This window comes from Cimex lectularius, unplaced genomic scaffold (genome assembly GCF_000648675.2).
Source record: "Cimex lectularius strain Harlan isolate CLEC.00 unplaced genomic scaffold, Clec_2.1 scaffold336, whole genome shotgun sequence".
Lineage (NCBI taxonomy): Eukaryota > Metazoa > Arthropoda > Insecta > Hemiptera > Cimicidae > Cimex > Cimex lectularius.
This window is the reverse complement of record NW_019394206.1, coordinates 391,447-408,383: the sequence shown is the minus strand read 5'-3', so window position 1 is coordinate 408,383 and position 16,937 is coordinate 391,447. Positions and strand designations below refer to the sequence as shown.

At 35.8% G+C, this 16,937-nt stretch overlaps 1 protein-coding gene across 1 annotated transcript; it reads left to right on the top strand.

Annotated features, from left to right (window-relative positions):
* Positions 1–9,533: 9,533 nt before the first annotated feature.
* LOC106669132 lies at positions 9,534–10,642 on the top strand. The gene has a single exon (XM_014398423.2). It carries the CDS (start codon positions 9,661–9,663, stop codon positions 10,579–10,581), a length of 921 nt encoding a protein of 306 aa, XP_014253909.1. The 5' UTR covers positions 9,534–9,660; the 3' UTR covers positions 10,582–10,642.
* Positions 10,643–16,937: the final 6,295 nt, after the last annotated feature.

Below are 16,937 nucleotides of genomic sequence, written 5' to 3'. Positions count from 1 at the left end.
CATCTCACGATTTCTGAATAATTATCGACCATAAGTCTCATACAGTTTTCGGGAAAATGGTTGGAATAGCTATTCATAGAATGCATCCTACATTTTCATCGAAATAGATATCATTTAAATGATAAGCAGTTTGACTTTACTCCTCAGTCTAATACTAATTATGCATTGACAAAGGCTATGAATTTTAAAGAATTAAGTTTACGATACCAAGAAGAAGAACTAATAACATCCGTAGATTTGAAATGATGATGCTGCCTCCTAGCCTGGAATACTAAGGGGATTTGAAAACAACAACTGTCCCAGACATTTATATGTCCTTTTCTAAAATTATTTTGAAGATAGAACCACATATCTGGCTACAACTTCTTCCGTAACAAAAAAAAAGTTAACCGAATCTGTCCTCAGTGATCGTGTTGCGCCCTGGTTTTTGGAATGTTCAGAACGATTCGTTACTCAAAACGGAATTACCATCCAACGTTAAAATTATGCATTCACCGATGATATTTTTTTCAGGTAAAAAAATTTTTGACTTTGAATTTATACCAAATGCGGCAGTTAGATTCATTGACATCTTGGCGTAGAAAAATTAAAGTTATATTTAATACTGAAAAGATAAACGTGCTTAACATCACAACCAAGAGTTCACTTCCCGACGAGCAGCTTTTCTTGTACGGTACAAGATTTACAATTGTCGATCAGATATCGTATCTTGGCTTAAGTTTTACAAAGAACTTTAAGTGGAATAAACACATATACACCGTGATCCAGAAAACTCTTAATCTTGTAAAAGCCTTATCTCGCTCAGCAAAAGTGCATTTGGGATCAAATAAATGTAGTATTGAAAGTTTTGTACAAAGGAGGTATAATCAATGCGCATACGCTGCACCACTTTGAAATTCTGGCCTAGAGATTTCAATCCAATATGGCAAAAATTAAACATTTCATTGACTCACTACGATTCACAAAATAAATAGCTACAGTTCATTACCTTAAGTCAGCATAAACCAAATTACGTTACTGAATGGGACGAGCCATCCAAAAAGTGGATACACCCATCCAATTTTCCAGATGTTCAGGAAGTCTACGAAGCAGAAAAATATTTGATTATTTACACGGACGGAAGTAAAATGGAGGGACGAGTTCAATGTTCCATTGTCGACTTTAAAAAATGGGAGCAACATCGACAGCTTAACGTACAGATTGGACGAAAATAGCTCAAAGAATTGATTGAATAATAAACGCGCTACATTGTTGGTGACAACAACAAAAGTATATCTTGAAAAAAAAAGTGACCATTATAACCAACTGTCGGGTCGATATTCTAAAAGATCGATCAATAAGAACAGAGCTCACCGAGGAAACTAGAAAAATACTACACCAGCTTCAGAAAGTTATGTTTTGGACAGTTCGATTCAATTGCAATTAAGCGCATGTTGGTACCATTGGCATCGAGCTTGCAGATCAAACGGCAAAGGAAGCAGCGAACGAATTATATTTCTTGACACCCTCTGTGGTAGTTACAATAAAAAACCTTTTAAAAATTCAGGTAAAAAAGTGAGAAGAAATACGGAACGATGAATAGCGCAGTACAATTAACGGTCAAAATGCAAAACAATTTTTCCCGACAGTTTACGAACGCAAAAATCATTATCATCTATCCTTACATTTTAACTGACTCAGGACCTCTCTGACCATGGAAGCAATTAACCTATCTACTGCCAAAATTATACCAAGCCCAAATTGCTGAAAATGATAAAGGTGGGGTGAGTACAGTTATGAATTGTTTCAAAAGATTTTCTTACTCACTGTTTGTTGTTTTCAACGACCGGATTTCGAGCAACGCTCAACATCAGTGATTATTTGGAAATCGTATGGTGCGGTCTGGTGTGACGTAGGCTTTAGAAAAACATTTTTTTATCATACCACCGTTTCGATCTTTATAGAGATCATTTTTTGTGTGAAGAGGGGTACTCTCAATACGACACACATGAATGACACATCTACACGGAAAACAAACACTATGAGCCCTGAAGATGATCTCTATAAAGATCGAAACGTTGGTATGATAAAGAAAATGTTTTCCTAAAACCTACGTCACAACAGTCCGCACCCTCACGATCTCCAAACAATCATTGGCTAACGGTCACTAAACACCACACAGCTCATCATCAGCTTGAAGAAGTTATAAACACGTCCTTCGACTTGAAATGTAAAACTTTAAGGAAGTATAATACGACATAAAGTAAGCTTACAATTATTTTAAAATTAGGTACGTATAGAAGTTTTTTATTTCATTTTCAACATCTTGTAAATTTAATGTCTAATTTGTAATTCAATTTTCGATAATTCTTTAAAGTCTATTTATTTTATATTATAAGAAAGAAATACATGTAATCAAAAAGAGAACATGCTTAAAGAAACGGAAATAAAAAAATATATGTAGTTTGGAAACTTCTTAACAGCTGTAAAGTTTCTGTAGATCGTAAGTTATTTTCATTTTTGTGATTTTTGAGAAAGGTCGAGGCATTGAGAAAACGTAATAAACAAAGCCGATAATCGTTTATCCCCAAATAAAACTTCTATTTGAAATAAACGTACAACGACGGCAAAGATTATGTTTAAATTACTTTTTTTTATTTCTCGTACTTAGAGCACGTTGTCAAATAGTATTGCCAAAAACGTTTTCGGACAGAAAGGACGAAAAACAAAATAACGTACAACAAGAACAGACAAAAATTGTTTCGGACAGAAGGCGTAAAATCTACGAAACTAAGCGACTCATCTTACAGAAATCGATAGGTAACTCTCAAAACAACAGAAATCATCAATTCCCGACGTGCCGAAATAACGAAAAATGAACATACTTAAACTTTTGGAAATACAAAAAACATAAAACGTTTAAGAACGAGAAACTCAAAAACACAAGAAATAACGATTATTTGGAGATCGTGAGATACGGTCTGGTGTGACGTAGGCTTTAGAAAAACATTTTCTTTTTTATAAAACCTACGTCACACCAGACCGCAACTCACTATTTCCAAATAATCATTAACTAACGGTCACTAAACAGCACACACACGAAATAACAATAGTTCACACAGGCTGCACCATTCAAAACACCATATCGCTTGACAAGAAAAAGCATCGACTATCACAATGACGGGCCAAAAAAACCGTCTTAATCCACCGAAACACTGATAAATAAAAATACTACACATGTGCTGCACACTTCACGAGACTTGACTTCCCAGAAATTACACAAACACGCTGATGATGGAGAAATTCCAAACTTCTGAGAAACCAACAAAGCAAGGATAGACAGAATTATCGGTAACGAACATTTTTCAGATTTAATCAAAATATGTTTTTTTACTTCTCTGTGAGAAACTCTACGTTTTAGGAAAATATAAACTTTTTTAGGCGAAAAAATATTTTTATTTGATTTTCTGTTTTTATATAGTTTTCAGAAAACCAGAATTTTACACACATTGTTATATGATAATATGAGGGGGTGGGTTTGATTCCTGTCATTAACACGTATTTTTCTTTCCATATTGACTGCAATGGTCAATACTTCAAATATTAGTTCGCCCACCGTCCGAACCAAATGCCCATAAAGATCAACATTATATATTATAAATGATTATTTAGAGTTCGTGAGAAGCGGTCTGTGGTTGGTGCAGGTTTAGGAAAACATTTTCTTTATCGTGTCAACGTTTCGATCTTTATTGAGATCATCGTCAGGGCCTGGGATTTATAAACATTATTTAAATTATACAAATACATGTAAGATGTGAACATGAATTTATACAATAATGTACACAACATAAAAATGTTAGTTTTAATCAAAGTATTTGCACTCGCTCAAAGTGTGTGTTTTCTGTGTAGTTGTGTCATTGTTGTGTGTCGAAACGTTGGCACGATAAAGAAAATGTTTTTCTAAAACCTATGTCACACCGCACCTGTCAGACCGCACCTCATGATCTCCGAATAATCATTAACTAACGGTCACTAAACACCAAATATATATTATAAATATATATTGAATTGATTTCGTCAGTCATTTTATTCATAAATAATTGTCGTCACGAATAACCTAGATCTCGGTGAAAAAAAGAAATTAATTTCATCTGCCAAGTTTTCGACCTATTTAAGGGTCAACATCAGGACTGGTAAAATTGACACTTTAAATAGAATAATTGTCCTATAACTTTGTTATTATTGTAGGAAATTCACATTATATTCTACTTTCTATTAATTATTCTTTTTAATTGAGGTCTTGATTGAGATAAAAACGTCAGGGTCACGAGCGGGATTCAAACCCACGACCTTCGGCGAAATGCGCCGCTGCTCTACCACTTGAGCTATCGTGACTTCGATCCTCTCGGACTCTCCATCTGAACTTAGAACCGTTCGAATTTTCCCGCTTTTGAGATGGTGTCCGAGTGGACAAATCATCATGTCAGAAAACTTTCATCCTACACCCAACTGCTATATTAATAATATGGCAAAAAATATGGAAAATTCGAACGGTTGTAGGTTGAGATGAAGACTTGTGTCCGAGAGGATCGAAGTCACGATAGTTCAAGAGATAGAGCAGCCAAAGGTCGTGGGTTCGAATCCCGCTCGTGACACTGACTTTTTTATCTCAACCAAATCTTACATAAAAAAAATAATTAATTGAAAGAAGTAACTTGGACAATTGACCACTAAAACGTAAATGGATTATTATATTCTACTTTTAAATTGGTACGATGAATATACTTTTTATATCTTCACTACAATCAAAATAATTATGAGCTTAAGCCTTGACCTAATAATATGATGTTGAAGCTAGTCGTTGATTTCACAAGCTCAACGTTTAATTGTATTTTTATTACTTGCCTAAAATAAGTAAATTTAACAAGTTTAGTAATGGATGTGGTAAAATAACACTGGGTTAAAGAGCGTTTTTTTGTATTAAAGAAAAAAAATTTTTTTGCACACAATTCAAGTGAGTAAATTTTATATTTTGATTCACTAGTTTTCCTGGTCCGCTTGACCAATTAATATCACTCAATTAATTAAGGTTTTTAGTTGAGGTAAAAAAGTCAGTGTCACGAGCGGGATTCGAACCCACGACCTTCGGCTAGATACGCCGCTACTCTACCACATGAGCTATCGTGACTTCGATCCACTCGGACACTAACTTCACGTCTCAACCCCACCTTTTCAATTTTCCCTCCTTTTTGCCATTTTTTAAATGTCGTGTAATCGGATTGGATCCTCGGCGACAAATGAAATGGCCACAGAGAGCTTTAGTGAAGCATACTTCATTTTAACTTATTAAATTCACTAGTTTTCATGGTCCGCTTGACCAATTAATATCATTCAAGTAATTAAGGTTTTTAGGTGAGATAAAAAGTCAGTGTCACGAGCGGGATTCGAACCCACGACCTTCAGCTAGATACGCCGCTACTCTACCACTTGAACTATCGTGACTTCGATCCACTTTTATATTTTGGCGTCAAAACTAAAAATTAATAATTGTACTTTAATTTAAAAATGGTTGTAACTAAAAAAAATTATAACGAATAATAAAAAAAGAACTATTTGCAAATTGGTGGTAAAAAATAATTTTAAAAAATAAATAAATAATAATAATTTCCTTTTACTTTTCTTTCTAAAACAAATTTAAATTCGATTTTTAAATTGATATTTTGTAGATTTTGAAATAGGTTTAATTATAAATTAAAAAGATTCTTTAAATTAAAAATAATAATTAATAAAATAAATTGTAATTTTATTTTGAAATATATTGAATTTGAAAAGAGTATATCCTTTCCTAATATTTTGGTCTTGTAGATCTATTTTGGTTTTGTATTAAATATTGGAAATTCATTTATCAAAAAAAGGTGCCTGTCGATAGATTAAATTAACGTAGTCAGGTCCGATCATAAAAACCTCTGGGACCTAGTTTTCGTTTCTCCCGATTCAGGGTTGGGCCCAAAAGAAAAGAGATACGCTATAAAATTGGGTTTCGTGTCAGGATTACTACTACTGATTGTAAGAAATGTGAATTGTAGTTCTGTGTAAATAATTTTATAAATATTTATATTTTTGTTATATGTACACAATATAATGTAAAGGAAGAGAAATATTTTATATTCAAAACTGACCGGAGTCGAAGAGATGTATGCATGTAGAACGATGTACCTCTTCCCTCTGAAAGAAGGAGAATCAATTTCGGAATAGCGGCCATACCTAAGTATAAAAAAGCCTAGAACCAACCTAGGGTGGGCATGGAAAGTGATTCATCCCTTCATTTCCCCTGGGATCCCTTGCAAACACATCCTCAAGACGTCAATCTTCTCCTTCCGAGTATCAACTAGTATCAGGTCGGATCCAGATAACTTATTTACCTACCGGTTCCTATCCCTCTATGCATTTCCTGTACGGAAATGCAAATATAAATCATAGATCATGTAAGGGAGGATATTGAATCTACGTCACTCACAGTATCAAGTGATGGTAGGCTTTTACTTCATAGATTAGGTGGTTTTTTGATGTTATAAAATGATAATTAATTTGTTGTTCAAATAATAACATATATATGCAATTTTTTTCCTTTCTTTGTGTATGTTCTTTTTCAAAGACGGTTAGGTGTTGAAGCTGTCGTTGTACCATTTTCGACTATCCTATAGATTTAAATATCAAACATATCAAGGGACTATTTTTTATATATTTCTTAATTCAGTTCAGTGATGAGACTGTAGCTTAACCATTAACGATAAGTCTGTCCATCCTCTCTGTTTTCTTTCAACAGAAATTGCTTTGTGGGAAATGGTCCTGAGGTCAATGAGGTGATGGAATTATGGTAAGCCCATGTTATCCTAGACCGCCAATGTTCGCGGTTTTGGTTTGTAATTTAACTTTTGGGACTTCACAATATTGAGAGGCTGATTTGTAGTCACTGCCAAAAATATCAACAGATATTTCTTTGGGAGGTGTTTTCTTTATGTCAGTTCGGTGATGAGATTGTAGCTTGGCAGTTGCCCCTCATCCTTATCCATCCATCCTCGATGTTTTTGTTTGTCTTAATGGCCTGACATTTCACTATATTTTGTGATAGATTTGTGTTCTATGCCAAAATATATCAAGAAATTTCATTTTATGAGAGGTTGTTTTATGAGGTCGGTGAGGTATTGAATTATGTAATTTGTAGTTTGGCCATTTTCGATCATCTTAGTCCAACCATCGTCGCTGTTTTGATTATTAACTTACCATATTTAGTAGTTGATTTGTGTTCAATACAAAAAATGTCCAAAAACATTTATTTATGAAATCCGGAGTTCAGTGAGGTTATGAACCTGTCGTTAGGTTCAGAATTTATCATCCTCGTTCACTTATCCTTGCTGGGTTTTTTTAAGTATCGGCTTTGCACCATATGTAGTGGTGGGTTTATGTTAAATGTGAAACATATCGGTATTTGTACCGCCGATCATTCTGGACAGTCCTTCTATGCTGTTTTGATCTTTAATTCAGTTTTGGATGTCACCATATTTAATGATTGATTTGTGTTCGAAGTCAAACAATATTAACTTATTTTATTTTGCGAGATTTTGCTCTGAGCTTAGCGATGTAATGAACCTGTACTTTGGCCATCTCCAATAATCCTGGTCATTCTCGCTTTGTGGTTTTAATACACGTTTCAACATTTCACCATATTTAGCTGTTAATCTGTGCACAATGCTAAAAAGAAAAATTGACAACATTTTCTTTACAGATATCGACCTAACTTCAATGAAATGTTAAATTTGTAATTTGACCCCCTCTAATAATCCTGATCGTCCCAGTTTTCGTATATAAAACAGTTTTAACATTTCACTACATTTAGTGGCTGATCAGTGTTCTATGCGAAAAAATATCAACAAACTTCTGGGTAAGTTTTTTTAACTCAATGATACGCTGATTTATAGTTTTGTGGTTTTCAGTACCTTCAAACTAGTGTCACATGAACATAATGATGATAATGAGTGATGTTGTCTTTTTGAGTATTTTGTTACCTGGTTTTGACATTTTTGCGGCCCCTAGGCCACGTCAGTGTGAGCGTGAGTTTTTTAAAAATAAGATATCAAAATTAAATTTCCGACAAAGTGACTTTGATACCCTAAATTCGACGTAAACGTTAAGTTAATGTGAACGCACTTGATTTTTATATTAGTTGGTCAGAAGAATATATATATATTTTTTTTTACGAGGGTTCGCAACAGCAAAGGTTATATCAACCTCGGTGTGCCGGTGTTTTTGAAAAAAAGCTCATTTGTAAGTATGTCGGGTTCGAATGCAGGGCCGCTGGATTCGAACCCGGAACCTTCACCGTACAGTGATGAGCGCCGTGTCAACGCTTAAACCGTTGCGGCCACCGACGCCCCCGTTCAGAAGAATTTAAAATAATTTTCTTGGCGCAGATCGTTCAAACAGTGAAATTGATGTTAAAAAGAAAGTATGGTAGGTTTTGCCATTGTACGTATTTTCCTTTTGTGAATAATTGCACTTTTATTGATACGGGATAATTTTTAGTTTTATAATTATTGAAAAAAAGTGCAAACAAATAAAATTTGTCTTTTTGAATTTTGTAAATAAATCGTTTTAAATTTTTTGTTTTGTTCAGATAAGCATGGATATAATTAATTGTTTAACACCTATGATACAGTTTTTGTCATCATGTTTGACGTATAGCAATTGTCACGTCAGGAAAATGGTTTTCGTTAATTGAAATTCTTGTTTTACCAAATTTATTTATTAAATTAGTCAGTTTTCACGTTTCTTTTGTTTCATTCTTGTATATTATATGGCCCAATTAATGTATGTTTCCAGGGTGCTATTTAAGATTTGTTCATTATATTTTTTATTATTGTGTTAATTGTGCCAGGGTTTTAGCCGTTTTTTCTTCATTCTATATTGTTTGTAACTCGTTTTTAAACGTTTTGTTCTTTCTGTATTTCTTAGTGACCTGTTGTTTCATAATTTGTTCTTTTCCGATAAAATCCCATGAACAAACCTGTGTCTATCGGGACTTTTTCATTTCATAAAATTGAAAAAAATCTTTACAAACTGGCACTTTTGCCTGTTGATATTATCTGTAATGACGTTTTAGAAAGTCGACGGTTCAATAGTTTTATTCCAAATCGAATCCAATCGATTTAAAGATAGTTTCGAAAACCCTCCCCGAGGCGTTAGAACTTCGATGCGGGAGGAAAGCGAGTTGGGGTGCACATGTGGCCTGATTCTCTCGGGTGTTTGAAAAGTTTTCGAAAATTTTGCAAAACGCTATTGTCAATTTTACGAAGTTTTTTCCCAAATTGTTGCAATTTTATCGGTGCTTAGAATGGACGTAAAGTTCATTTTATTGCTATTGTAACAAGACAATTGCAATTTTCACTACAAACCTGGTATTAATTTGGAGCAGTATAGCATATTATTTTTTTATGGAAAATAGTATTGCCAATTTATTTTTATTTTTGGAAAATTCTCATATGATTTCGCTATTCTTTATATTATAGTGTTGAAAAATGTAATTGAAGGAAAACATGTGATGAACATAAAAACTTAAACTCCCACAAATAGAGTTTCGAAAGAATTCGCGATCTATAACGTAAGTGATCAAAAAAAAAGAAGATGGAATGTTTAAAATGTAACAAGAAAATGACCGTCACGGAACTAATGGTCACTTGCTGCGACTGTAAGCGTACGTCCCATTCTAAGTGCACGAAGCTGACGGACGATGAAACCGTGCTGTACCGAGAAAGAGGGCTGCCGTGGCGTTGCAAAGCATGCTTGAAGCACAAAGAACTCTTCAAAGATGACTTTAAGAAAAAGAGCAAGAGAAATGACGAAGGAATGGGAGATTCTGGTCGTGCCGAAGCTAAAAAGGATCTCAACCTGACCATGGGCAGCATCTACGAAGCCATCATCGAAGGCGATTCCACGGTCAGGGTGTCCAAAGACGACGTATCGTACGCAACAGATTCCATCCACGCTTTGAAACTGAAAAACGAAAGGTTGATGAAAGAAATCGAAACTTTATCGTACAGACTTGACATGGCGGAACAGAACACAAAAAGAAACGCAGTGGAAATAACAGGTGTGCCCGATAAGAAAAACGAAAACCTTCTTGCCATCGTGAAACAGATCGGCGTGGCCATCGAATACCCCATGAACGACGAAATGGTCGACATTTGCTACAGGATAAACCGGCAGAACAAAGACGGCTACCACGGAATCATGTTGGCTTTCGTCAGGCGTTTCGATAAAGAGGGATTTTTGAAATGCTACCGGCAAAAAAAGGGGCTTAACGCCAAGGATTTAGGGATGAAAAAGGACTCGGAGATTTACATAAGGGAGAGCCTCTCACTGAACAAACAACACATACTACTCGAAACGAAAAAAGTGGCGAAGCAAATGAATTATCAAGGCGTCGGTGTTGTGAACGGAGAGATTTTTCTAAAAAAGTCAGAAAGCGTACCAGCCATTCTTATCAAAGATTTAAAAGACTTAGAAAAATTGTTAAATCCTAATATGTATAATAATGTAAAATGACAATACGGTAAACACTGTAATGCCTTTTCATTAGTCAAATAAACTGTTTCTTCGTCGTGTACATCATTTTTATTTATTTAACAACCTCTTAAAAACGAAAAATTCCTTTTTTTATTATTCAGAAAAAAAATATTTACAACCAAATCAGAAAATGTTCCCCGATAAAAAAAACCACTTTCCAAGATGCTTTCATAAATAATGCTGAAGGAGCAAAGTGAGTGCGGATGACAGAGACTTATGCGACTTGAATGGCTCATCGGCCTCAACTGTGCCATTGTCAGATTATCACGGTTAACCTGTTTATTCATAGTGATCACAACTGTAAATCACTCATTTTCCGGGTTTTCCGAGATATACGAGGTTTGAAGAGTTTCTTTAGCCGTCATTCATTAAAATTCAAAAACAAAACGTTCACTTGAAGGGGTTTCAAAAGGAAATCGTTCGATAAATACGTTTCATTAAGGCCTAACCAGGTTAGTCAAATAATACGGTTCCTGTCCACAATGCTCCTACTTTGACTTGTTTGACGAGCTGTTCGTTTCCTTCCATCCACGCGTCCGGGTACCCACATCAAAATTACGTAATCAAATTTTCTTAAGAGTGTATATATATGTATGACAGACCAGCTTTGAATTGAAGGTGGAAAAGTTTAAGAAATTCAATGCTGCGTCTGAGTATGTATACACACTGTACAGCTAGATCTGTTCATCCCCCAATGCAATCAGTTCTCACTCACTGTTATATAATTTTTTTGTTTGTTTACATACCGTTCATTCAGTTAGGGTAGTGAGTAGTGAGTCAAATACTATTCTACATCACCTACATCACCCATTTAATGAATGGATGTTTTTGGTTGCACTGAAAAAGGCCGGTGTTGTTTCGTTGCGTCGAGACGATGTATCGAGAGAACCGTTGGCTGAGGTCCGGGAGCCATGAGTCAGTTGACTCAGCAGTGGTTGAAAGGACTCGGGTACAGCAGTTATCCGAGTGCGCCAGTTGGCCAAGTCGGCTGTGTTGAGAAGGCGAGATCCAGGCTAATGCTGCGAGTAAGTCGTCGATGACGATGACGGTGTTCCATTAGTGATGGTTAGGATGGTTATCTCGGAAGGGGTAAGCTGGAGAAGTCGGCATTTTTTATTTTTTTTTATAAAAGTATATTTAGAAAAGAAAACAAAATATTACATTTTTGTACAAAATAACAAAATAATATTTGTAATGGCATGATCTAGTCGTTTGCCAGTTGACCCTTACATATTTACATTCAAATAAAACTTACATTAACATACAAATTATAAACTTAACATAAAATTATCTCTGCAATTCAGCGCGTCTATAATATATCTATACAAATTAAACCAATCTTTCCCATCTAAAAGTTCTATATACTCACGGAATGTCAAACGACATCTGTGGAACCAAATTAACCTAACGTTCTCCAAAGTTGGACAAACTGCCAAAAAATGAAACAAATCTTCCACCGTTTTTAGTTTACATACATAGAATGCTTGGTCTCTTTCCTCCAGCCAAGGCTTAAAATTTAAATATAATAATTGACCTCTCGCGCGAAAAGCAACCTTGATCAAATTCCAGTTGTATTCCTTATTCAAGTAATTGTTGTCTCCAAGATCGAAGTTCAATTTCTTGTATGTTAAATGGTATGTAGAACATTGCACTTTTCTTGAACATTCTTCTTTATAATTAATTAAGGTTTTTAGCTGAGATGAAAAACAGTAAATGGCACGAGAGGGATTCGAACCCACGACCTTCGGCTTGATACGCCGCTGCTCTACCACCTGAGCTATCGTGACCTCGATCCTCTCGGACATCAACTCCCCATCTCAACCCCACCTTATGANATTCCACATTCGGCAGTATTCTCCCAAACCTGTTTAACATCTTTTGAAGTTGAACCGGTTCAGTACTCATCAAAACCACATCATCTGCATACATTAAACAGTTCACATTTGATGCTCCGACAAACAGACCACCACCCACAATCTCGGGTAAATCGTTAATAAACAGCGAGAACAGAAGAGGGGAAAGCAGACAGCCCTGCCTTACACCTACTCTAGTTTCAAAAGGTACTTGTGACCTCACCCCTACACCACACAGCACTCTCTGTCCCGCTATACAACGACTTTAATACCTCGATAAACCCACTGGAGATCCCATAATTATACAGTTTATAGAAAATGGCCATTCTGCTTGGCGAATCGAACGAAGTCGGCAATTCTATCGAATATTCTGTGGATTTGTGGGCTTCTACACCGAACCTCGCGTAAGAAGCAGATTTTCTGCGCGCGGAGGCGAGTCGCTCCCAACTTGAGAATCTAAACGGCGTGATAAGGCCGGAAGGCTAGATGCGCACGCTATAGAACCTCAATGTTATAAGACATTGCGACCCCCGTGGAAAACTATGTTCCATTAGTGATTAGTGAGAGCTCGTTGGGGAGACGAGTCTCCGACGAGTCTGAAGTCAGTGGGGCAGTAACCCTGTTTACATTCGGAAGGGCTCTACTCTGATTGGCTGCACAGTGGCGGGTGAGACCATTTCATAGCCAGTAGGGGAACCTAGCGTGGTGACTACGCCACACTACACATATTATGTACGAAATCTGAGGAATGGGGTAAATAATATTTTGCCATCAGCTTACTCCCAGTAGACATTCACGTCAAATCACACGCTAGTGACACAAAACTATCAGTACTGTATAGAATCAAACAACCCTGTTTGCCCTCATGCGCTCTTGTTCTCAAGCAAAATTTTCTTAATTGGATGGCATACCTATAAGTACCTATATGAAGCCAAATCTATGGTACCCTTCAAATAATTGGAACCCATCAAACAACCTTTCCCTACACGCCGGAAATGTACGTGCGTTTTGGCCCGAACGTGTCCGTGTGTCAAACTAGCATGGTCTATTTTTAATTGGGTGAGGATGACCCCTAGAAAAGTAAGATTCTCCAAAAACCACTTATCGACAGTGCTGTTGATATATGAGAGCCCATCTATGGAACTTTTAATATTTTCATAAGTATTTCTTGTGTATAGAATGAATGAATCACTGCTTGAAAAGTTTATGGGTCATAAAGGTTTTGCTTCTGTGCAATTCGGGCTTTTAAGTCACCACTCCATGTAGCATTTTAGATTCATCTCTATGCAGTAATAAAACGTTGCTCCGTTGTTTGGTAAGATTTCATTCGGATGATTTAAACAATTTTCCACCTCCAGTACACAAATGTTGTGAAACTTTTCGATAATTTCGCCTCCTTGCCGCTATTAATGAAGCCTTCGCCCCTTAATTGTAACAACTTTCCGAGCCGTGGACGTTTTTACGCGACGGGCTTATTTATAAAGTCTGTGACTTGCGCGCCAATCGATTCCGCCCTGGTATAAACATGATTAAACTGGTCCCGCAAGATACAGGCCTGTTCTTCCAGGCGTTAATGAAACGCTTTACTCAGACTTGCCCGTATATCAAAGCCAAACGGGAAAATAAGTGTGATTCACTGTCGCTATCATCTCAAAATTAACCCCTTTTCTAAAGCGGCCGTCGCCCGTGGAACAATTAAACCGAGCACAAAAGAAACTCATTGAAAATTCAATGTCAAAGGAAATATCTTTATTATAATGATACCCCTACTGTAAGAACAAAAGAAAGGATTATGCGCATTCATTACAACACTAATATGTTTTTTCGAACAAATAACAAAACCAATATATCACATAAATTATTTATATTACATTAGGAAAATCATTTAAGAATAGTAAACTTCAAAAAATGGTAATTAATAATTTTAATTAATTATTCTTTTTATGTATGGTCTTGGTTGAAATAAAAAAGCTGAAAAAACGAACGGGATTCGAACCCACGACCGAAATTTTGTTGTTTAAAAATAGATTTATAAGAAAAATGCATCTTTAACTGTTCAGTGGTATTTTTTAATGTTGATTCGTTGGTCTGTGATAAGATGTTGATAAGAGGTCGAACGTCACATGAGAGGTTGTGATAAGAGTCTAGTCAGGTTCAAAATATTAAAACATTTGTTTCTATTCTGAATAAGTACCACACTGGTTCTTTTTTAAAATAAACTGTTATAAAATATTAATGGCTGACGACCACTTTTTTAACCATTGTAAGTGAAGAAACAATGATAACCATGTTGATATTTAAAAAAAAGTTCTGTTTACAGGAGTTAACTCACCTGAGGAAGGATTAAAATAAATCCTAAACGTTGTGGATAAAAACTGGTTGTGGTTTTTTTGAGATGACCTATTATCCGACATTCAAGAAGGAAGAATCATAAGATTATTTTTATGTAAGATTTGGCTGAGATAAAAAAAGTCAGTGTCACGAGCGGGATTCGAACCCACGACCTTCGGCTAAATACGCCGCTGCTCTACCACTTGAGCTATCGTGACTTCGATCCTCTCGGACGCAAGTCTTCATCTCAACCAACAACCGTACGAATTTTCCCACTTTTTTGCCATATTATTAATATAGCTGTTAACGAGTAAGTGGACTGTAATTTGATGAATAGGGTAAAATAATCGGATAAATAAAAGGAAAAACAAAGAACTCACCATATAGAAGACTTCTCCAAATTCTACGACGGATGAAAGGGGGAAAAAGGACAGGCGTACAGATGATGTAGGAATATAGGGATACGGATACCCTTTATCTCGTTGTCCTTCGAAGACTCTCCTTCGATCGATAGTCTCGCCACGACGATCGCGAGAATAAAATAAAATGAGGCGAGTAACAGTTTGAAGAAGAAGAAACAAACGATTTGCCACTGACCGATGCGTACAGTTCAAACGACAATTACCAACTGTGTGGCGGAGAGGACCGAGCGTTAACATCGCCGGACCTCGGGCTCAAAGTCCACGAAAAATGGCGTTAACAATAGCAGTTGGGTGTAGGATGAAAATTTTCTGTCAAAATGATTTGTGTGACTAGTTTGGTTTATGGAACTTTTCTAGCTGTTTTTGGCTTTTTCAAGGACATATTGGATATAAAATTAATTGTGAGTGGTGAGATTGGATAGATACATAGAAAGAAGCATTTTGTATTGTCAGGATACGTAGGAGATTGGTTGTTCTGGTTGAACCCCAAATTTCCATCGTTGGTCTAGCAAACTTTTATTGCAATAAATAATTTGTCAATGTAGAGCCCAAGATAAAGAACACATTAGGGAATGCAAGATGATACTATCGTAGTAAATGGTAGAGGTGGTCATTCTTCGAAAGGTTAAAGTGACATGTTCACAGTTTTGTAAGTTTGTTGTTATATTACAATTAATTAAGGTTTTTAATTGAGATAAAAAAACCTTAATTAATTGTAATTGTTTAATTTTTACAAATGCATGTATGATGTGAAAAAAATCATTTTATACAATGCTAGAAATTTTACATTCAATCAAAGTATTGGTACTCTCTCAAAATGTGTTTTCCGAGTAGATAGTTCATTCCTGTGTGTCATGTTGAGAAAGCCAGTGTGATATTTATGTTTTATGTGTATATACGTTGGAATATGAAGTGGTGGGGAAGAAAGTCGGGATAGAAAGACATTTTTATATGAGGAGTCGGCTTCTTTGGGAAGAAATGAGCTGGCAATGGGAAAAAATGGGTTGAGGAGTCGCCTTCTTTGAAGAGAAATGAGCTGAAAATGGGAAAAATGGGTTGAGGAGTCGCATTCTTTGAGGAAAAATGAGCTGACAATGGGAAAAATGGGTTGAGGAGTCGGCTTCTTTGAGGAGAAATGAGCTGACAATGGGAAAAATGGGTTGAGGAGTCGGCTTCTTTGAGGAAAAATGAGCTGACAATGGGAAAAATGGGTTGAGGAGTCGGCTTCTTTGAGAAAAAAAGAGCTGACAATGGGAAAAAATGGGGAATGGTTTGCCTGGTTATCAAGGCAAACAAACACTATGAGTGCGTACAAATACTTTAATATAATACAATTTTCTAGCATTGTACAAATTAATTTTTTTTCACATCCTACATGTATACGTGAAATTTAAACAATGTTTATAAATCCCAGGACCTGAAGATGATCTCAATAAAGATCGAAACGTTGGCACGATAAAGAAAATATTTTTCTAAAATCTACGTTACTAAACACCACACACATACAATGAAATATTTTCTTATAACGTAATGTATGTTTTATAATGCATTTTAAAATTTGGGTCAAATGTGACGTTGTTGCTATCAGCACTTTGGTTACTCGATTCGGTTCAATGGTTTTCTATTTTTCCTCAATTTGAATTTTCCTTCTACTGATTTATTTTTTTTAATCCGTTTCAAACCTTAAAAAACGGAATTTAAAAATTTAGGACCGCGCCGGTGAAATGAG

What these genes read in the sequence shown, in the direction of transcription:
- LOC106669132 (XM_014398423.2), top strand. Translation starts at nt 9,661, where the DNA reads ATGGAATGTTTAAAATGTAACAAGAAAATGACCGTCACGGAACTAATG.